Source organism: Phyllostomus discolor, chromosome 4, assembly GCF_004126475.2.
Source record: "Phyllostomus discolor isolate MPI-MPIP mPhyDis1 chromosome 4, mPhyDis1.pri.v3, whole genome shotgun sequence".
Lineage (NCBI taxonomy): Eukaryota > Metazoa > Chordata > Mammalia > Chiroptera > Phyllostomidae > Phyllostomus > Phyllostomus discolor.
The window spans coordinates 49,367,397-49,391,004 of record NC_040906.2 but is presented as its reverse complement, the minus strand read 5'-3'; the positions used below and the strand labels follow the sequence as shown (position 1 = coordinate 49,391,004).

General features: G+C 38.2%; 1 protein-coding gene and 1 pseudogene across 1 annotated transcript in view; both read right to left on the bottom strand.

Annotated features, from left to right (window-relative positions):
* OLA1 (Obg like ATPase 1) overlaps nucleotides 1–23,608 on the bottom strand; it is a 160,468-nt gene that overhangs the window by 118,990 nt on the left and 17,870 nt on the right. Inside the window, 1 exon segment of the mRNA XM_028508819.2 lies at nucleotides 21,597–21,724. Within this exon segment, the coding sequence (XP_028364620.1) occupies nucleotides 21,597–21,724 (128 nt within the window).
* Nucleotides 6,827–16,210, bottom strand: LOC114494017 (annotated as a pseudogene).

Genomic DNA, 23,608 nt, shown 5'->3' with positions numbered 1-23,608 from the left:
AGCATTTATTCCTCGGCAGATCCTCAGATACCTTTCAACAGGTACAAATCTTCTAGTTGCGTGTGTGAAAAAAAGTTTTTCTCAGTATGCTGTCTTCATATAGTAACTAATCCAAAATAGGAAACCATCCTTGTGCCAACTAAAGTCTCAGGGACAGATGCACTGATTAGAGATTTCAACAGCATAGCTTATGCTGTCTGAAAGGCTTTCTGAGGCAGATGTTCCATCTTATGACTCATCTAATCATTTATTTATATACTAATGTCCACTATCATATCATTCACATCAGAGCAACCAGTAGTGAGAAAAAAAACCCTCCAAATTCTGTTCCTACAAATACAAAGTTCCCATTTAGATTCAATTGTTTCTGAAAAGGACAGAAAATCTTACTTGTTACTTTTCTGTTTTTAACTCACAGAACTCTTGTAGATTTTGTGTGTATCAAAAATTGTCAAAGCATAGCAAGCCCATTGCAGAGATATACCACTGGCTACCTTAGAAAATGTACTTATACTATACTTTACTTTTTATTTATTATTAAAATAAGTACCATTAGTGACATTTCTAAAGCTTTTTACAAAATACAAGATAATTTGCTTTAAGTGAGTAATTTTATTCCATTAGTTCTGAAATATATTCACTAAAAAGTTATCTGAAGAAAATACTTGTCAATTTAAATAATGTCAATATATTGGTACTATTAACTTATTTCAGTAAATTACAACCAGGATTATTCAACAAGATACTGAAGGGAAAATATTCAGATTACTTAGAATCCATTGATAAAGTTCTTTAGGAATTCACATTGCCATGTAGAGTTAATGTTACTATAAGCATAAAAGTTATCTAACAGTCTAAATATTTATTCTAATATCAATCTTAAGTCTTAATCAGTTATACTTTGTTCATTTTTAACACAAGAAAATGAATAAAAATGACTGCAAGCCTTTTAACTGCAAATTTAAAAATTAGAACAATACCATTAAAGTTATCATGAATGTATCATATTAGAAGCATTAAACTTCATTTGAAAATCAAATCATACAATTGAAGGATTTTCCACACATAAAGGGTTTCCTACATTTTATTTCTTAATGTATTATTTATTAAAGAGAAATTTTAAAATTGAGAAAAACCTTTAATAATATAACCACCTCCTTATTTGCTATGAAAATAAAGAGAAAATTTTTATGAAACTGTCAACTTAAATAGTAGTCAATAGCTGCATACAATCAGTGAACAAATTCAGTTCAAGGCAAGAAGAACTACATCTCCATTTAGTGGTTGCAATTTAGATTATTCTAGCGTGTAATACTTTAATTGTATAAAACAAAGCTGATGTCACAAATACAAAAGAACTTCTTGCAAAGCAAGTACCACAAGTAATTTCTATGCTGCCACTGATGGCTGACAACTGATGAGCACTTTGTTCAAATGTATATACTATGCACATAAGACAACAGGTGGTTTTTAAAAGAAAATACTGAAAAAAAAAAGCTCTTAAAATTTTCACAATCAACATTTTAGAGTATCTTGTCAGAATATCTACTTTGATCTTCAACTAGCTAAAACAGACCTTGTACAGAGAAATATACTATGCTTGACATTAAAAAAGAAGCTGTACTAGAAAACTAGGATTAACACTGGGCTAAAAATGTTTATAAGAGACAGTGTACTAATATAATGTCAACGTGTTGATACCAGCATATTCCATGTTTAATAATTTAGGTTAAAATACTTTCAAAATTTAAAAAATATCCTTATTAATTAACTTCTGGGTACTGTTTCAGTGCTGGTGGGGAAAATCTCCCCATAAAAGCAAACAAAGAAACAAACACCCAGGTTCTTTAGGCCTTATTAGCTATATTGGAGGTGCTTTCTCTTTGATGCAAATAGGTGAAACAGATGGCAGTGTCCGAAATGACTGGCACTTCCCACTACCACCACCACCTCAATCTAAGCTTTTAATAAAGCACTAGAATGTATGTTGTTTTTTATGTTATTTTTAAAAGAATAATGCAGAATAAAATAAAACTTCAAAAGATTTAGACACAGGCACTCACTACCCTATCTCCCGCTCCATGAACTAATCACAGGGAAAAAAACTTTGGGAATAAATAACTACTAAATATTCCTATACAAAAAGAATCCTTATTTGTCTAAAATGATTTTAACTGTTCTGGTTCAAAGGGCAACAATTGGGGATGAAGAAGCATATACTTAATCCACGAAATAATGAGGAAAAATGAATAGGCAGTTGTTCTACAGCTTCCCTTACAATCACATTAATACATGTAAAGAATAACGAACAATCTCTGTGAAATATTAAATTACCTCTAAAACTCACATAACAACGGTTTAATTCTAAGGTATACACACGTTGGCATGAGTAGGCTTATAGTTGCATGTGAAACAGAGTTTATTCTTGTATTACTTATTATATTATTTTCCATATGAACTGTAAACCTACTTTTGCCCACCCCTGTATGTAACATCCAACTGATTTACATACTCTAGCCAAATATTCATTTGTAAGCAAGATGCTCAAAAAATACAATATGTATTATTCAGTCTTTCTAAATGACTGTAGCTGAGGGCTCTGCACATTTGCAGTGAAATTCTGTATGCAATGTTTATAAAACAAAAATGGTCAAGTTAAATAATAAATTATTTTCATTTACCTGGAATATTAGAAACTAAGGAAATCCAGGTAGTATTAACAGACAATGAGAAAGCAGGCAGATTCACAAAGATGAACAAAGACTGGTGAGCATTTTCTAAGAATTTGAAACAGTGGTTCTCAAAAGTATGGAACCACTAGTGGGTCTGTAAGGTCAAAACATTATTTCATAATAATTCTTAGATGTCATTTGCCTTTCTCACTGTGCTGACATTTGCAGTCATGGTACACAATTAATGGGAAAAACTGTCAGGATTTTAGCATGGATCAAGATAGTGATGACAAACTACATGAACCATCACTGCGTCTACACACACACACAAAACAACAATCAAGTTGCACTTAACAATGTCCTCAATGAGACACCAAAATTATTAATTTTATTGAATTTCAGCCTCAGGGTACAGATCTTTTTATGTGCTGGGTGAGGAGACAGAAGTACACATAAAACACTTGTGCTGCATACCAAAATATAATGGTTGTTAAGAAAAAGCATTTGAATTGCAAGGTGAACTAGTCGCTCTTTTTGTGGAACACAAGTTCTTCTTGAAGAAATGACTGACATTCAAAGTACAGTTATTTAATCTTTGGTACCTGGCAGCCATGTTACTGTAAATGATAAAATTCAGGCTTACTGAAAATTTTAATTTTTGAAAACATAACTGCCAGCAGGAGCTTGAGTGCCTCCCAATATTTAAAGATTTTTCTTACAAGAGCTGTGCTGTTATTAACAGATGTGATTTTAGAATATTGCATAATGAAACGTGTACACACTTAGATCTGCATCATTCACTGAGAAGCAGTATTCTCCAAATGATTAAATACATGTAGGGGTAGGAAGAGCCATTCAAAGTACAAAACAGACCAGTAGATTTTTAAGGTAAAAGTTCAAAAGGTCCATTGCTAAAGTTGCAGATACTACCTTCCATTAACATTTAAGAAACTTCTATCTGTCAAGTTTTGATATAGTATCAAATATTCACAATTATTGAAAGTATTAAAATATTCTTCCTTTTTTGAACCACATTGCTGTGTGAAGCCAGAATTTCTTCATATACCTCAACCAAAATGAAATATTGCAAAATATTAAATACAAATATGATAATCTAGCTACCTTCTATTATGCCAGCTGTTAAAGAAATTTGTAAAATATAAAACAATCCTACAATTCTTATTAAATATTTCTTTTAGAAAGTATAATTATTTTCCAAGTAGATATATATTAACTTTTAATAGGTTTAGCAGTGCTATTTTAAAATACATTAAGAAATAATTTTTAATAATCTTAGTTTTAATTTCTAATATGGTAAACATTGATTGATATTAACCTACATAAACACAAGTTTGGGGGAACTCTTAAAAATTTTAAGAATATAAAAGAGTGTTGAGACCAAAAAGTTTGAGAACTGCTGTTTTGGAGGTTCTTAATCCCAATTCCTTTGAAGATATTTTTCCACCTCTCCACATGGGGGTGGGTGACTGAAAAGTTGCATTCTTTTTTATAAAAACAATTTCAGTATAGGGTTATAAAGACAGTTGAGTGAAAAACACTATAGCAGTTAGAGAAAGGTACCAGAGCTCTTTGCACATTTGGCTATCTCCAGATCTACAGCAGGATATGGAAAAGCTAAGCCAGGAAGGAACATCCTTCACATCATACCAGATAGCAAAAAACTCTCCAAGACCACTAGAGTAGTATCAAGAGTTCAGGAACCAACTCAAAGAGGCTCCCTCAGCCAAAAATAGAACAACCTGAACATCAGTAAGGATGATAACTGCGATGAACTGAAACATAAAAAGTACTTAAGCCTATGATTTAGTAATGATCAAAAAGTATCACTACTCACTTTTGAAGGATACTAATGAATCAATTCATTGTGCCCACTTTATCCTAAGAAAATATCAATATAATCCCATTTTTTTTGTATCCAATCCACATACCCAAGAGAAAGGAAGAAGCCTAAGTCACCAAAATATTTCAATGTAATGTTCATTTGGTAAAAATAAGTTTCTGTACTCTATAATTTCAATTTTTCAAATTCTAGATTAAAAAAAAACTGACATACTGATGCTAATTAACAGTAAGCACCCACTTTCTAACGTAAGCTGTATTTTCCTTACCATACATAAGTTGCTTTCAAAGACGTCTACACAAAACACCTACTTTTAACAACCAAACAAAATCACTTCTCTAAATGTGATCTCTCTTCCCCTCTGAACTGTACCCCTACAAATGCTAGTGCATATCAAAGTAATTACCATGAGTACTTTAGGTTCAAAGAATATGAAGATTTTCTTGAACTAGGTTCTAAGGTAAAGGTGACTAAAGTCTTAAAATATAGGACATGAATGTTCTAATCAAGTAACTAAAAATGCACACAACATATCAGATAATGGTCTTGAAGGAAGGGCTTTAGATCAGAGCCCAGATTCAACTCCCAGTTCTGCCATTTACTAACTTGAGTGAGACACTTAACCTCTCTAATTGTTTCTGTAGTATGAAAAACAAGAATAGTAGTACAAACTTCATGTAAATCTTGTGAAGGATTAAATGAGATAACAGATTCTTTAGTATACTGCCTGTAATAGATTAATCCTCAAGAAATAATGCTTCTGGTAATAGTACTTATTATTATTGATTTCATGTAAAGGGAAAGAAAACAAGGTAGAAAAATGTTGGGCAAAACAGTTCCTTTTACCAACTGTCAACAGATAGTATCACTAGTCCAGCAAAGGTTATCGGTGAGTGAGAGATAGAGAGTGGGGAAACAGGGAGAGAGGGAGGGAGGAAAAGAGAAGGAGGGAGGGAGAGGAAGACCAGGAGAGAAGGAAGGGGTAGGGGGAGACAGGGAGAGGAAGCCCTGACCAGTGTAGCTTAGTGAGTTGGGCATTATCTCGCAAAACACAGTATCTCCGCTTTGATACCTGGTCAGGGCACACACCTGTGCTGTGGTTTGGTCCCCAGACTAGAGGTAACTGATCAATGTTTCTCTCTCACATTGATGTTTCTCTCCCTCTCTTTCTCACTCCCTTCCCCTCTGTCTAAAAGTAAATAAATAAAATCTTTTAAAAAACTAAAATAAAGAGACAAAACATCTCAACAACAATTATATATTAAAAAAAGAAACATCAATGTGAAAGAGAAACATTGGTTAATCAATTGACCAACCTTGTTTGGTTGCCTTGTGATCAGCTGCCTCCCATACCATAGGTGCCCCAACCCAGGATCGAACCCACCACCTTTTGGTATAGCAGATGACGCACCAACCAACTGAGCCACCCAGCCAGGGCCTTCCTCAGTCCTTTAAAGTAAAACACTAAACCTTGGTCAGATTTTAACCCCTAATACAACACTTACAATTGTTTTTAAAAATCATACTTAAAATTATTATTTTTTGTTTATATTGGTTTAATCCATCTGTATCGAATATACAGACACAGCATCATACCATGGGGCACAGAGGAGGGGAAGGGAGACAACCCTCTTCCCTGGGAACAGCAGCTCTAATCCCAGGAATGGTTCTTAGCAGAAGGCTGGGCAGCCAGGAACACCCTCATCCAACTCCAACTTGAACCCCTGCTGCAGCTCAGTTCCCATTTCTGTGCTTCCCCTCTCCCCAAATCCTTATGAAGAGCCCCAGGAGCTAAGACTAAAGGCAGGATCATGTGCCTTGGGGTATATGCCCCATGTCTGGGAGAAGAAATACAGTATACACCACTGAACACTGAGCACATGGGAAAGGGAAAGGACACCATGGGGAGAGAGAGGCAGGCACCCCAAGAGGTGGATGGGCCAAGGCCCAAGCCAGCCCTAAAGGAGGCACTGTTTCCAGATATTCTTTAAAAAAGAAGAGAATCATACAACCAAAGGGGAGGGGTGGGGTGAGGGTGAGGAGTTATCCCATTTATATACACAACACTGTAGAAATACATGGCCTATATTACATGTGCTTCGGTGTGGTTTCTGCATGTCTGACTGTCTGTCAGTTGGTCTGGGGGCAGGATCTCAGGGGCCTTGTCCTGCTACCCACCTCACTTACTACACCTACCTGTCCCACCTTGGGAATTGAACCTGGAATAGGTATGGTCCCCAATTTTGGTAGGAGCCAGCAAGCAGGGCTCTGGCTCCACAGTTTAAAAGTGTGTATGCACATGTACTCCCACATGTATGTACATGGGAAACTATGTGCAAGTATGTACAAGGGATAGGGTCACATCACAGAGGCAGGCAGGCAGGCCTTCCTGAGACAAGGCCTGCCTGGGGTGGCTAGCTCACAAGTGTTCTCCACAGGTCTCCGAGCACTGTGATAGTGTTGACCTGAGGGCAGAGCTTCTGGGGACCCAGGTTCCGCAGCCAGCACTCCTCACAGTGCACATGCCAACAATGGATGGACATTAGGGTCATGAGCATGAGTCCATGCACATTTGTAACAGTTCCCACCAGATGGCTGCTGTTCCAGTTCCCTGACCCGAGCCTTCAGGGCCTTAAATGTGGTCACAGATGAATCTTCGGTTATTTTCTCAATGTCACTAGTCTTGCAGGTCTTTTGCATGGTGTCCTGCTTGTTGCTCTCCCCATTGCTAGTAGATGGCATCTCATCACTGGCCCGTTTAGAGCCAGTGTGTGATGTGTGTGCTGGGAGGGCCACCATTTAGGACTGCTTCCAGAATGCCTCTCTCTCTCCTTGGCTTCACCAGACTCCTCACCTGAGGAGAGGATGACGTAAGCCTCTATGTATTGTGGCTCCCAATAATACAAAGTGTCATCCCTATCCACATCCAAGTCAGCATCACTGTCCAGATTCTTTAGCACTGCACGTGATCTGCTTCTGCCCCACCCACTCATACTCCCCAGAGTAGTTGCTATGCTCATGCTCAATGTCCACAGTATCATCCTCAGACATGCAGGAGCCTTCCCTCTTAGAAACAAAATGCTCCACATGCCCATTCATCTCCTGCTCCAATCCTGCCAGGCGTTGGTGGCACAGGGGACATACCTGCCCTTCATCTTGCTTCGTCCATTTCATTTTCCCAGTCGCAGCATGCCAGTGGGTCTACCGGTTGGCTCACACTTGCAGGATGGTTTCCTCCCTCCCCTGGCCAACTGCGCTAGGCCCAAGGCATAGATGCCTGGGACTGCTCTAAGGAGACCCCGTGGCTGCCACATGGTGCTGTCCCAGGCCTGACATCCAGCACTTTGGGCCCCTCATGTTGGTGCTGGTCCTCAAAATTATTTTAATTAAGAGTTCTTTCCAAACATGTCACCCACAATACACAAATCAGAATTCAGCTATATATACAAAGGTAGAAAAAAACAAGTTAGGAAAATGGGTGGAATATGTGTAATCCCTGCATTTTCCCACTAATGTTTTATTAAACTTTGAACAATAAATTTAGTTGCAGGGGGATGATTAAGAACACCATTCTCAGAAAGCTATAAATTACTGGTTGGATTTAACTCAAGCAGTTATGTCATCATGACAGACACTTAATTAATGTACAATCCATAGTTTCAGTTCTACCCATCTGACAACCTGACAGAAGAGAGAAAACCTTCACAACTGGCCAGAAGAGAAGGTGGATAACAATTGTTGTCCCTTTCATCTCATGTTCCAGGGAAGGCGAACAAAACCACCTTCCCCTGAGCCAACTCCTTACCTATGTGAAGTGCAAAATACCTAAAGGTCTGGTGGTATAACGGGTTTAAGTCCTATGGCAAGAGCTGAGTCACCCAAGTCCAGGCCAGCCAGGCAGCGCTCCTTCCAGCCCACAGATGGAACAAGGACAGCAAAGGCAGACTTGGAGTGGACAAGATGGACCAGGAAGAGGACACCACAGATCTGGACGAGCAAACTAAAGGCTGAGGGCCAGTTCAGGATTTCTGAGGGGATACCAGGACTTCACCAATGCAAAGAAGAGGAAACTTACAGTTCTAAAGGACCAGTGCTGCTACACAGCTTGTAGCCCTTAGATGAAGCCCTGCCTGCCTTTCCTTCAAATGCATGGGCTGGCAGGTGATACTACCACTCCATAAGCTCAAAATTACAAGTCACTGATGTATGAAAACTGTATCTGGGATACAATGGGTGGTTTAAGGGTGTCAGTGTAGAATTTGCAAAAGGACAAGTTACAAAGAAATTGAAGGCTAATTATAATAAAATACAAGTGCTCATCTGATTTCATTCATGCAAGTTGAGTATAACAATGAGTGCACTGGTTTTCAAAACCAAATGAGTCTCAATACTTACATTTTTAGCTTAACATAATGACAGTGTTTTGACAACTAAGAAGAACACAGTTTAAAACTATGATGCCTGAAGATCAAGAGATTCTCCAGGACCTTAGAAGTTGGCCTAACATCCCTGAGTAATTTCAACCCATTAGTGAGAAGAGTTTTAAAAAGAGTCCATATAGTTGCTATTTCGAGCAAAGATAGGAAATGAGACCTCTAAAACATGTCAGAAAAGACATTCAAGAAAAAAAATGAGAAATCTTCATGTACCTAAAGTACATATAAGACCACTATGAATATGAGAATATGTTCAAGCAACTAAGTTGTAAATGGCTAGTAGATTAAATAGGTTCATACAATATTACAATGCAAAGTAGAGAAGGAACTGTCTCCTACTGCTGCAACATTTTCCACAGTAAACAGAGCTGGTTAATAGAATGCATTGTATATGTAGATGAGAACCACTGCATAATTACTTAACCCATTGAATTTGTATCGAAGAAACAAAGAAAACATATGTTTTTTGGTCCGATTGTTTACTGCAATCCAATACTAGATTAATTTAATAAATACTGCTGAAAAAGAAAATTACAGGACCCAAAGAAAAAAACTCCGTTATTTTAGGGTACAATCAAAGACTGCTTTATATTGGCAATTTGTGTCTATGCAAAAATGTGTGACTCATTTTAAACTTTTAAAGGACTGGCTTATGAGAGGGGGAGGTGGGCTCTGGAAAATAGTAATTTATGTCTGTGGTAATTAAAGGTGATTTACAAAACATATAAACACCCAACTTAACCTAAGGGGGGTGGCAATTAAATGAAGGTATTTTTACCTTCTCATTTAGCACTTCAATAAAGTTGTAGAGCCTTGAGGGCTACAATTCCATATAAACTAGAAAGGCAACTTAAAACCTATTTCTTCCACCAGTGCTACCTTCATTTCTTTTTAGCAAACACGGCAACAAACTAAAGAAGCTCTCTGGAATCTTACTGTTAAAGCTCTACACAATTTATATATAAACTCAAACAGATACAGGGGGACAGTAATATAAAACAGAATGAAGACACATCTGTCATTAATAACAAAGGAGAAGGAATGAGGTCTTTTATTGTCCTGGCCAAAAAATTCTAACCAGCTGCACACAAATCATCTTCTCTATGTAGATTGTCTTAGTTATATCTTGGTAAGAACTTGTCTGCCCAGTTTAATTAAGAAGGGTGAAGGCCAAGATATAAGCAAAATCAGTGAACAGCTTAAAATCATATTGGGGAGCTCCAGGAGAGAGAGAAGTATTTTTAAGAATTATAAAACTGGATAGATCTTTCAAAATAAAAAGAAATGACATCAAAATCAAACTACTATTAACAGTTATTCCAAAAACTGAAATACTGTGCTTACTGAAGGAGACTTTTTTTTGGAGGAAAATAAAGATTGAAAAGCAAATTCAAATAGCAACTAAACTTGTCCATGTAATCAGGAAGAAAAAATAAGCATATATTCTTTCTAATTTAAAAAGAAGGGAAGGGGAAGGGGAAGGGGAAGGGGAAGAAGAGAAACCATTACTTCTAGAAACTGGGAGCAAGGGTTCCCAGTCTGAAAACATGAAGTTTTCTTCAGGGAAGGAAAGAGGAAAGAGAGGAAGAGAAACATCGGTGTGTGTGTTTGCCTCTTCTACACCCCTTACTGGGGACCTGGCCTGCAACCCAGGCATATACCTTGACTGGGAATCGAACCAGCGACCCTTTGGTTCACAGGCCAGCACTCAATCCACTGAGCCACACCAGCCAGGGGCTAGAACTTCCTTAACAACAGAACCCACTATGTACAAGTGGGGACCCAAAAGAAACCCCATAAATTTATAAATTTATTTATAAAAAATTGTGTATTTATTCTTACATGTTTGGACTTCAATCACCTTCAAAGTTCTCTCCATTTGATGCCATACACCTATCGAGACCTTTTTTCCACAGCTCAAAACAGTTTTTGAACTCATCAATTTTGTTGCCTTTTAGTGCTTCTGCTGTTTTTTTGTTTCACTTCTTCCACTTCAGCAAAATGTTTCCCGTTGAGAACTCTTCATTGGGGGAAACAAAACAAAGTAGCTCGGGGTAATATCGGGTGAATAGAGTAAGTTGGGCATGAGGTGGGGCTCATGCCATTTCTTTGGTCAAAAACTGCTGAACACTCAGCACGGTGTGGGCTGTTGTGGTCATAAACCATCCATCACAAAATGGGCAAACATACTGAAAGAGTTTTTTTTAAAAATTCACTCTCAGATTGGCTCAAATAAATTATTATAAAAAAGACTTCTGACAATTCTGGTCAAGATGGCAGCATAGGTAAACATAGCTTGCCTTCTTGCACAATATCAAAATTACAATATATAGAACAATCATCACTCAGAACTGTTAGAAATCTAGTTAAATGGAAGTCTAACAACTTCCATTAATTACAAAAACCACTTCCATCCAGACTGGTAAGTGGGCAGAGACATGAAACATGCTGACTCCACATCTGCCTGTGGTGGATAAAAATTCAGAACAGATACCTCAGGAGTGAGGAGTCCCAGACCCACACCATACCCCCAAACCCAGGGTTCCAGTGCCAAGAAGCTAAGTCGCCATAATTTCTGGCTGCACAAACCAGTGGAGATTAAGTAGGTAGAAGAAACTTCAGGAGTCCCAAGCAGTTCTCCTTAAAGAAACCACACACAAACTTACTAAGACTCACTCCCTCTGAGCTCCAGCACCCAGGTAGTACCTTCAAAGGCACCAGTGCATATAGGGAGACACTGAAGTGTCTGGCATCAAGGCAGGAGATGGGGGACAGCTTTCTTCCAGACAGAAAGGTAGGCAGAGGCCATTGCCCTTTTCTGAACCCTCACCCCACAGAGCCACAAAGCCAGCAGGCAGGAGCCATGACTGAGACCCCATCTACATGGCTAACACTGTTTGCCCTACCCTGGACATCCCCTGGGGCTCTATTCCAAACAACTTTCCAGCCCACCCAAGCAACAGCTGACTTTTAACAGCAGCTTTTCCATCTGAATGGCTGGTCTTGGTACATGCTTCACAACTTCCAAAATCCTATCAGACAAGCAATAGCCAGCCAGTACCTCAGTGAGCCCCCAATGCCTATATCTCATGCTAGGAGACTCGAGGCCCAGCACTAGCAGCTGCCAGCCTAGATTCACAGCCTGCTTCTCCTGAGAATCTCTAAGCCCAGCACAAGTAGCAGCCATCTTAGATTGCTTTATAGCTCAGGCTGGGTGGCCCCAGGCAAAACACAGGTAAGGGCTGACTTCGGCTGTACCACTTGGGAAATCCTAGAGCCTACACTGCCAGTGGACAGCTATGGACCACATCAGAGCACTACCACCCTTCCCTTGCACAGCTGATCCCCCACAGAGGGATAAGGTTGGTGGTCAGTGCTCACAGCCAGTCCTTGCAGCTAGCAGGCCTGTGTAAATCCCTCCCATTGACCTGCCAACAGCAATAAAAACTTAATTACAAGAGGAGGGTTTACACAGCCCACAGGAAGGATGCACATCAAGTACACAGCTTGAGTGACAGGGTATGCTGTGCCACAGGACCCTACAGACACCTCCTACATTAGGCCACGCTACCAAGACAGGGAGTCATTGCAGTTCTACTTAATACACAGAACAAACACAGGGAGGCTGACAGAATGAAGAAACAAAAAAACATGGCCCAAATGAGAGAACAGATCAAAACTCCAAAAAAAGAACTAAACAAAAGGAAGATAAACCAACTATCAGATGCAGAGTTCAAAACTGTGGTTATAAGGATGCTTGGGGAACTAAGTGAGGACCTCAACAGCATAAAACAAATCCAGACAGAAATGAAGGATACACTAGTTGAAATAAAGAACAATTTACAGGGAAACCACAGTAGTGTGGATGAAGGTGAGAATCAAATCAATGATTTGGAACATAAGGAAGAAAAAACAACCAATCAGAACAACAAGAAAAAATAAATAATAAAAAAAAAAGGATAGTGGAAGGAGCCTCTCAGACAAACTCAAGCTTTCCAACATTCTCATCATCAGTGTGCAGGAAGGAGAAAGGAAAGAGCAAGAAACTGGAAATCTGTTTGAAAAAAGTAATAAAAGAGCACTTCTCTAATTTGGTGAGGGAAATAGACATGCAGGTCCAGGAAGCACAGAGTGCCAAATAAGATGGCTGCAAATAGCCCCACTCTGAAACACATCATAATTAAAATGCCAAAGGTTAAAGATAAAGAGAGACTCTTAAAAGCAGCAAGAGAAAAGCAGTTAGTTACCTATAGGGGAGTTCCCATAAGACTGTCAGCTGATTTCTCAAAAAAATAACTTTGCAGTCTAGAAGGGAATGGCAAGAAATATTCAAAGTCATGAAAAGCAGTGACCTACAGCCAAGACTGCTCTACCCAGCAAACCTATCATTTAGAATCAAAGGGAAGACAAAAAACTTCCCAGACAAGAAAAAACAAAAGGAGCTCATCATCACCAAACCATTATTCTATGAATGTTAAAGGGACTTAAGAAAAATAAGATCAAAGCTATGAACAATAAAATTGCAATAAATATATATCTGTCAATAATTGTATATAAAACAAACAAACAAACTAAGCAAACAAGAACAGAGACAGAATCATAGATACAGAGAACACTTTGATGGTTGCCAGATGGGAGTTGGGCATGGGGTAATGAGTGAAGAGGTGAGGGGATTAAGAAGTTCAAGTAGGTAGTTACAGAATAGCCATGGGGATGTGAAGTACAGTACAGGAAATGGAGGAGCCAAAGAACTTCCACACATGATCCACAGACATGAACAACGGTGTGTGGATTCCCTGAGGGGCCGTGCTGGGTGAAAGGGCTGTGCTTGGTGGAGGGGCCAAAGGGGGAAAAACTGAGACAACTATAATAGCATAATCATAAAATATAACTTAAAAAATAAACTCATAAAAATTTTAAAAAGTTTCACTGAAGCCTAAGCAGTCTCTGTGGTACACTGATACAAATGGGTTCCTAGAACACTCACCTAGCAGGGGAAGCCAAGGGACCTGCCCTCCAGAAGACAATTCCAGGTTATTTTGTGTTCCCCCTTGTATGTGAGAATAAACTCTTTCACAAAGTCATCCTGGCAGAACCATCCTGATTATCACAGCTTAAAAAATCAAACACTTTACAGAGATAGAAATAGACACTGATGGCAGCTGAATCACAAGATTCTAAGCCGAGGCCATCTCCCCATTGTTTCAATACAGAACTCTTGAGAATTTTATTTGAGTCATTTACATACCTTACACTGGTATTTAAATTAGATATTTTCTCATGTTTTAAAAATCAGACTACTAGCCCTGGCTGGCATAGCTCAGTGGATTGAGCGCGGGCTGGGAACCAAAGTGTCCCAGGTTCGATTCCCAGCCAGGGTACATGCCTGGGTTGCAGGCCATAACCCCCAGCAACCGCACATTGATGTTTCTCTCTCTCTCTCTCTCCCTTCCCTCTCTAAAAAAATAAATAAATAAAATCTTTAAAAATCAGACTACATATTCATTTTAAAAAAGCCAACAGTCTAATGTAAAAAGAAAAGTCACCTGTTTCTCCTTCCACCTCAATTCCATTAAAAAAATCCTTCAACAATTTGACATATTTTCTTCAAATTTCTTCCTATGAGTATAATGTAGAGCTGAGTTGTCCAATACTGTAGCCACTTAGCCACATGTGGTTGAGAGTACTTGAAAGGCAGCTAGTCCTAATGGGGATCTACTCTAAGCATAAATTACACATCGTATTTCAAAGAGTTGTTAGCAAAAATATATCAATAATTTTTCATATTGACTAAATGTTGCCATAGTATTTGTTAGATTAAATGTTACTAAAATTCATTTCACCTCTTCTTTTTACTTTTGTTTTTAATGTGGCTATCAGAAACATTTGAGTTACATACTTAGCTCACATTTATGGCTCACATTAAATTTTTGTTGGTCATCACTGGCACAAAGGCTGACCACACAGGTTTTGGAGTCAGGCTTGTCGTAAGGAGTACTACTGCTAACTATACCATCTACCAGCCATGTAACCTTGGGCAAGTTTCCTAACCTCTCTCTACCCACTTCTGGCTTGTTCTGAAAATTAAATAAAATTCCTCACATAAAGCACTTAGCACACAGCCTGGAACTTAGTAAGCCCTCAATAAATAGTTGATGGCAACAAAAGAACAAAAACTATATCCTAATTCTTTTACAATCATTATATAGCACCTGTTTCTTCAGAAACATCTCCTGATATGCCTATAGGTCACTATTGTGCAGAGCAGGTATTCTCTGAAAAACAATGCACACCAAGCATTTTAATTCTCTCTCCCTCTCTCTCACACACACTCATGCATACACACACATGAATCTTAAACATGCTAAACATTCAGATCTAAAAATGTACAAAAGCAGTGTGGTAGAAAGACTGGAAAGACAAAGAACTTCAAAGAAGAAAGACAGGCTCTACAACCAATTTACTAGCTATACCCTAGGAAAACTACTTAACCTTTCTCTCTCAACATCTTTATCTGTACAACTGGGATAACACCAATCCTGCAGATTGTTAAGATTAAATAGAATGACATATTTGAAAGATTCTACTATAGCACCTAACATTTACCAGTTGTTTCATAATCATTCCTCTTCTTCTAGAAAACAAAATAAAATGCTAACAACTCAGGTGCATGCTAACATTATTGCTGTGCCACTGATACCCGTAGCCTGGCCAAACCTCAGGGAACAGGAGAGCTACCAGAGAAGATCACTAACTGCCAGACGCAGCAGACAAGACTACAGTGTCCAGGTAACCAAGCTGGGCCTTGCCAATGCTCCGCATGCACCCTGACCCCATGGAAAGCATCCTATTCCTGGGGACAGAGCAGAACTAGCAAACTAATGGATGGGGCAAAAGCCGTCTTACCCGCTTCATGCACCTGACTGGGGGTGGGATCGGGTGAAGTCAGGCACATTGCCCTGGAGGTCAGAACTGCCACAAGGGGAGGTGCGAGGATGGAGAAACCTGTCAATCTAGCCTAGGGAAAAGAAGGAATTAGTTGGGGGGATGGACCCTCTTAGAGTGTATGTAAGTTTGTGAAGTAATTTGGACATTTTGAGAAAGCACCTGGCCCCTGGGCCCCTCCCACACCCAAAACTAATCCCCAAGGAAGGAAGGGATGTCCTTTTACCTACCTCACAAACACTGGCCAGTGTGTTTTGGGGACCTCCTGGCCCTAGAAACTCCATGGGCAATGGCATCGTTGGCCCCACACAGGGTCTGAGGCCTAAGAGTGGCCAGGAGAAAAACTGAGCTGACTGGATGACCACCCAGTGGCCAGCTGTGGTTCCCAAGGGATGGTACTTTAAATGGTCTGACTAAGGGCAGCTGGGTTTTCTTCTGGGTTTCCAGTAGGAGATGGGCTTTGAGATAAAAATCTGCCATTCTCTGAGATAATGCAGCATTTGAATAAAACCTCTGTCATTTCTCACCAACATCTGCTTCCAGAATTTGCCTATTGGTGACAGCTGGCAACTGAACCCCAACTTTGGTTTGGTGACACCACAACTTCCAAAACCTGTTCATACCTAGAAAAAGTAGCTTTAAAACCTAGTTGGGGAGCTAGTTGGTTAAGCAGTGTCCTGATACACCAACGTTGTGCATTCAATCACCAGTCAGGGCACATACAAGAATCAATCAATGAATGCACAAATAAGTGGAACAACAATGTCTCTGTCTCTCTCTCTGTCTCTCTTTCTCTCTCTAAAAAAAAAAAAAAAACAATTAAAAAATTGCTAAGTCTATAGTCATCTAGATTCCCTACATTTTATCCCTTGTATAAATTGGAGTTCAAATCTATACTACTGTAAAACCATATAGGTAAATACTTGAGAAAAGATAAATATTTCAGGATAAAAAATAACCTAACTCTATACTCTCTGTTTTTATTAAGTGTTATAAGAGAGGTAAAAGATTGCTTCCAAATTACTGCATTTTATGCAGACTAACAGAAAACACTACACACTGAGATGTGCCTCAGGTCTCTCCTACAAAAATGCAGGTTTCACCTGGCTGGCGTAGCTCAGTGGATTGAGCTCAGGCTGCAAACCAAAGCATCGCAGGTTCAATTCCCAATCAGGGTACATGCCTGGGTTGTAGGCCATGACCCCCAGCAACCGCACATTGATGTTTCTCTCTCTCTCTTTCTCCCTCCCTTCCCTCTCTAAAAATAAATAAATAAAATCTTAAAAAAATTTTTTTTAAAAAATGCAGGTTTCAATTCAGAGCTAGGAAGGGCTATATCCTCTGATATACACGTATATTGAATATATGTGAAATCAGATAACCCATAATTTTTTCTCTTTGCCTTGGCTGCCATGATGCTAGTAGTGAGATTTATTCTCAGTTTTAATATTTTATTTGGTATGAGTTATGTCTTACCATGCACTCAGGTTCCTGACCATCCATCTACCCCACTCCCTTTAATTCTTACTCTTCATTAATTTGCCTTTGTCATTTTGCTGTTATTTTGTCTTTTTTTATTGTAAGACAATTAAAACTCCTTTTTGAAGTCAGCATAGCAAAATAATAAACACAACTTAAGTTCACACAAAAAGTTCAAAATAAATCCACAGGCAGAAAATTTAACTTTAAAAAGCCAACTAGAGAACAGAATTCAGGAAGAACAGGGCAGTATATCCCACATCCCACCAGACACCCCTCACACATAAACACACATGTGCATGCACACACATAGCTGAAAATAATCAAATTGTATGTGAAATTTTGTTTACTACAACTTTATATGATTATATACTTGATAATGAACAGTTTTGTAAATCTTAACCTCTTAGGTTTCTAAATCGCTAATAAAATTGACCCATAGCTCAGAAAGCAGAATTCTTACCAGGTCATATCTCTAAGTACCTACTGAAAAACATTATCTAGTTTTATCTATAAACAGGCTGACAGTACCTGCAATGAAAATGCCAAGGTGTTGTCCTTCGGATAACACAGAAATGCCTTAGCTTCTTGTTAAAAAAACACTTCAAAACTTCTAAAGACAGCTTTCAAAAATTAAAGATTCAGTGAAATCAATAGCCCTGTCGTGTTCAAAGCTTTAAAAGTCTAACAACAGGAAGTTATAATGCCTCTAAAAATTGGTAAAAAGAAGTCACATTGGTCCATTAAATACTAGAGAAAAAAATTAATCATTTTCCAAAATCACACCAGTTATCACAAATTACTACATGTACAGGGACTAGAGGAGCTTCCAGCCAAGACAGAGGTGTAGGTAGATACACTTTGCCTCCTTACACAACCAAAAGAAAGATAGCAACCAATTTAAAAACAAAAAATAACCAGAAGTGCCAGAAAGTTGAACTGTATGGAAGTCCAACAACCAAGGAGTGAAAGAAACATTCATCCAAACTAGTAGGAGGGGTGGGAACAGGCAGTAGGAGAGCAGAGGACATGCAGCAAGGTGGCTGCTAGTACACTGAGCAGTTCCACATTCAACAGCAGATAAACTGGGAGGAACAACTGGGGAGCGAGACAGACCTCACAACCCAAGGTGCTAACATGGGAAACTGAAGTCTCAAAACCTCTGACTGTTATCCCCAGCTGGTGTGGCTCAGTAGATTGAGCACCAGCCTGTGAACCAAAGGGTTGCTGGTTCGATTCCCAGTCAGGGCACATGCCTGGGCTGAAGGCCAGGTCCCCAGTAGAGGGTGCGTGAGAGGCAACCACACACAGATGTTTCTCTTCCTCCCTCTCTCTCTCCCTCCCTTCCCCTCTCTAAAAATAAATAAATAAAACCTTTTTAAAACAAGGAATATAAAAGATAAAAATCTTATTTCACCCTCATATTTAATAAACTAATTGCTGAAGATGAAAATATATCATAATTTCAAATTGAAGAATTTTCCACTTTCATAACTTTATAGCAATCACTTTATCTTTTTAATCTCTACAAGTCTTTTTTATTTTTTTAAAGATTTTATTTATTTATTTTTAGAGAGAGGGGAAGGGAAGGAGAAAGAGAGGGAGAGAAACAACGATGTAACAGAGAAATATCAGTCAGTTGCCTCTCAGACATGCCCCAAATGGGAATGGAACCACAACCTAGGCATGTGTGCTGACAGAGAATCGAGCCAGTGATATCTCACTTTATGGGACAGCTGCCAACCAGTTGAGCCACACAGGTCAGAGCCCTACAACTCTGTTTTACTGATTTTAAGTCAATGAAGTTTATTTTAAATTCTGGTTACAAGCATATCATTCTATGTTCTTTGCGTTATACAATAATACATACATTATTTCATTAATTCTAATATATATACAGGGTCCGACACAAACAACACCCCTTTTTTATTACAAAATCATAAACATGTAACTCTGTAACATAACAATATCACATTGAAGCACACTATATGGCAAGGTAGGTAAAATGTTCAAATTAACACTATAAATTATTACACCCATATTATTACCCTACCAACCACACCCAAGCAGGCCTTACTTTTGCAAGATCCTATATTTTCACAGTTTAATACTTCTGAAATTAGTCACTACAACAAAGTGTGGTATCTACTTTAACTGGATTTTTTCCCTTTCCTAACAATACCTTTAGCCCGACTAAAATATAATAAAGTATGGATAATCCTAACCAAATTCATTTTTTCCCCTAAGGTTTAGAAAAAACATAGATGAAGATAATATTAAAAGACAATAAAACCAAAGAATTTATTACATTTACTAATGGTTTCAGGCTATTATCAGGATCTTACCATCACCCTAAACTTCTCCTGCTCTCTAATATTTAAGTCGTGTGTACCTCTCTAACCGCACTCTGCCATTTACACCCAGCATCTTTCTTAAACCTGAGCAGGTGATCAGATACATAAGCCTTCCATTTTTCCATCCTCTCCTATTTTCAAGCCCTGTGTTAGGCTCTATTCCACCTACTAGTTTAAGCACTCTCACACCCAAACCTTCTGTTCTCTTTCCTACATACCCCTGTCTCACCTGCCCTCTCAATCCTACTTCCTCATATATCAATAGGATATATCAAACCTACATCTCCTATATGAATGTCCTAGGTATCCAAATTCCAAAACTGTCCCAAACTGAACTTAATCAGCTCACTCCCAAGACTTGCTGCTCCTTCTATATTCAACATCTCAGTGAATGACATGAAGACTCATTCAACTACCCAGCAGAGAAACCCAGGTGTCACACTTGATTCCACCCTTGCTTTGCAGCTCTCAGAACCAGAACCAATTAAAAAAACCAAACTGTCAAGAAATAAAAGGCTCTCGCCAATGTACAGGCTTTAGGTAATGCTGCTTCACACAACTGAATTTCTACTACCTCCACCCCTACCCATAACCTTATTCTTCACCTGCACCACAAACCCTTTCAGAAGACGTTTCCATTCCTTTACCCAAAGTGAAGGTACCTAGATCAGTGCTTCTCAAACTGTCTGTGGCAGGCTTTTTTGTAAAATAAAATAAAAATGAATTACTAGGCAAATGAATTTTTTAAAAGACATACCAAAAACTTGTACAATTTTATTAAATTCAAATGACAAAAAAAATTAGTCAACCTGACATAAAATTTTCTAGATGCTCATCTTTAATTGCTATGGGTATGTGGTCGAGGACCAGTAACAAACAAAAACACTAAACCAGACCATAGCTGGCACCTACCTCTAATTTGTTTAATTTGATTAAACAAATCAATTTTCTCATAATTTTGCCATAAAGTGCAGTCTTAACCTGAGCCTTCACCTAAACCTTTCTCGTCTTTCACAAAATTACTATGTTTTTAGTTCACTTTTGCAGTTAACAGGACACAAACCAACATATAGTTCTACTTGTTTTCTCTCTTTGCTTTTTTAGAAAATAAGTTAGTGAAGTTCATTTTTAATTTTTTTTAAATATGTTTATTGATTTCAGACAGGAAAGGAGAGAGAGAGAATCATCAATGTGAGAGAGAAACATCGATTGGTTGCCTCCCATACGTGCCCCAACCAGGGATCAATCCTGTAACCTAGGCTTCAGCCCTCACTGGGAATCAAACCCCTAGCCTTTTGGTGTATAGAACCACACTGCAACCAACTGAGTCAGACTGGCCAGAGCTCTCTTTGCTTTATATCCCTCTCTCCATTAAAGATCAGCTGAATTATGGTTTCTCTTTAATCTTTTCATATCCAATAAATCACCTGGACACCCTCCACTCCTCTGAAATAATGGAATCCCATCCTCTATCAATTCTGCTTTCTCAACACATGGAAAAATAAGAATGCAGAAGAGTTCTACAAGTTACGAAAATTTCAAAATTTCTATAGAATTAACAAAATTACTTCCACATAGAAACTTCTCAATCAATGCAATCCAGAACAGAGAATAAAATTCAATTAGAACATAGTATCAACACAGCATACACATGCTATAAAATAAACCCTCTCATATGGAGATTATACTAAGTAACATTAATGTCACAATTAACAAATGAACCCATGATTTGTCTTGTGAAGCAAAGCAAATCTCCTATTATCAGTCATTTCTAATTTTATTTGAGCAATAATGGAAATAAAAATTGGTCATAATGAAATTAATCAGCTAAATAAACAACTCTACTTACGTGTTAGATGAAAGATTCCATCACAGGCACTAATATGCGATAAAAAGGCATTTCCCAGACCTTGGCCATTGTGAGCTCCTTTTACAAGACCAGCAATATCCACTACATTTAGAAAGGCAGGGATTTTGCTGAAAAAACAAAAGATGGTTTTATTATAAAACAGTCCTACAAATCTAGTTATTAAACAAATAAATTTCCCTAACATTTTATATAAATTAATTCCTTCTTTTCTGAAACAATGTTTAGAAGATTCTCAATAATGATTTCACAAAAACTACCAAAATAAATAAATAAATGAGTAAGAAATCATCTTTAATACATTAGGACTTTCTTATCTAGGAAAATAAAAGAAAAAGTTATAAAGGAGAGTAGCAGGTTTTATTGTCCCTAAAAAGTAAAACTCATCATTAATTTTACTATCCTATTTTATTGGCCCATGCACACACACAAAAGCAGCGAATATTTAAAGAGTATACTGATACAATGCAAGGTAATCATCATAGAATAAGGCAACATACTTTGTGCCAGGCGCTGAGCTAAATGCCCTGCATGCATTATCATTTCAAAGTTCAAAACAATTCTCTCTGGTAGGTATTATTTATTAAACCTACTTTACAGATGAGGAAATTAAGCCTTCGAGGAATTAAGAAACCAGTTGCATACAGTATCACTCAGCCAGTAGTGAGAAAACTGAGATTCAAACACGGGATATCTGGGTTTGCATTTAATCACCATATAGATCAGGGATGTCAAACTCATTTTCACCAGGGGCCGCATCAGCCTCGAGGTTGCCTTCAAAGGGCTGAATGTAATTTCAACTTCTTAACAGTTAAGTAGTTACATTTATACAGTCCTAAAATTATTTTGGCCATTTGAAGGCAACTGTGAGGCTGATGTGGCCCCCGGTGAAAATGAGTTTGACACCCCTGATATAGATTATATAGCCAAAAACTGCATGTAATGGTGTGACCCAATTATCATTATGGTAATAAGCTAGTTGTAAACAATAGCAACAGAGTTAGACATACATACAAAAAACCTCTGCCCAAAGTAGTAGCACAGTTAACACAAGTTAGAAACCAAGTTAGGAAAATGAGTCAGCCATATAGAAATGGAGATCAAACTATTTGAGTAAATAAAGCTAATTTAATATCATATGACAAAGATGAATGACAAAAGGTATACACGTGTATGTATTCTTTGTCAATTTATAAGCGTATTCATTTTTCAGACTGTCATTTTTACCACATGATAGATAAAGTACAACATAAAAGCTAAACAAGAGATTTCTGGTCAAGATGGCAGCATAGGTGACCACGGCTGCCCTGCCTTGCACAACGGCATCTAAGTTACAATTAAACTGATAGAACAACCATCAATCAGAACCATCAGAAATTGAGCTGAATAACAGTCTGACAACTACGAAACTAAAGAAACAACCAAGTCTGGTGGAGATAAAGAGACATACAGAGGGTCTCTGGGCCCTCTGTATGTCCTCCTTGGAGAAGTGTCTTTTCAAATCTTTTTTGCCCATTTTTTAATTGGATTGTTTGTCTTCCTGGAGTGCAGTCGTGTGAGTTCTTTATATATTTTTGAGATCAAACTCTTGCCCGAGGTGTCATTGGCGAATATATTTTCCCACATGGTTGGTTCCCTTTTCTCTTTGCTGATGTTTTTTTAGCCATGCAGAAGCTTTTCATTTTGATGAAGTCCCATTTGTTTATGCTTTATGTCCCTTGCTCTAGGGGACATATTGCTGAAAATATTGGTGCATGGAATAGCTGAGATTTTCCTGCCTATGTTCTCCTCTAGGACTTTTATGGTGTCACAGCTTATATTTAAGTCTTTTATCCATCTTGAGTTTATTGTGTGGTTGAGTTGGTGGTTGAGTTAAATTTTTTTGCATCCTTTTAAAATAATTGTTCTAAAGAAATATACAGGCAGAAATTACTTGGTAATTGTTATCAGCAAATCTACAGAAAACACACAAAATGGGTTAGGTTTTTTTCTGT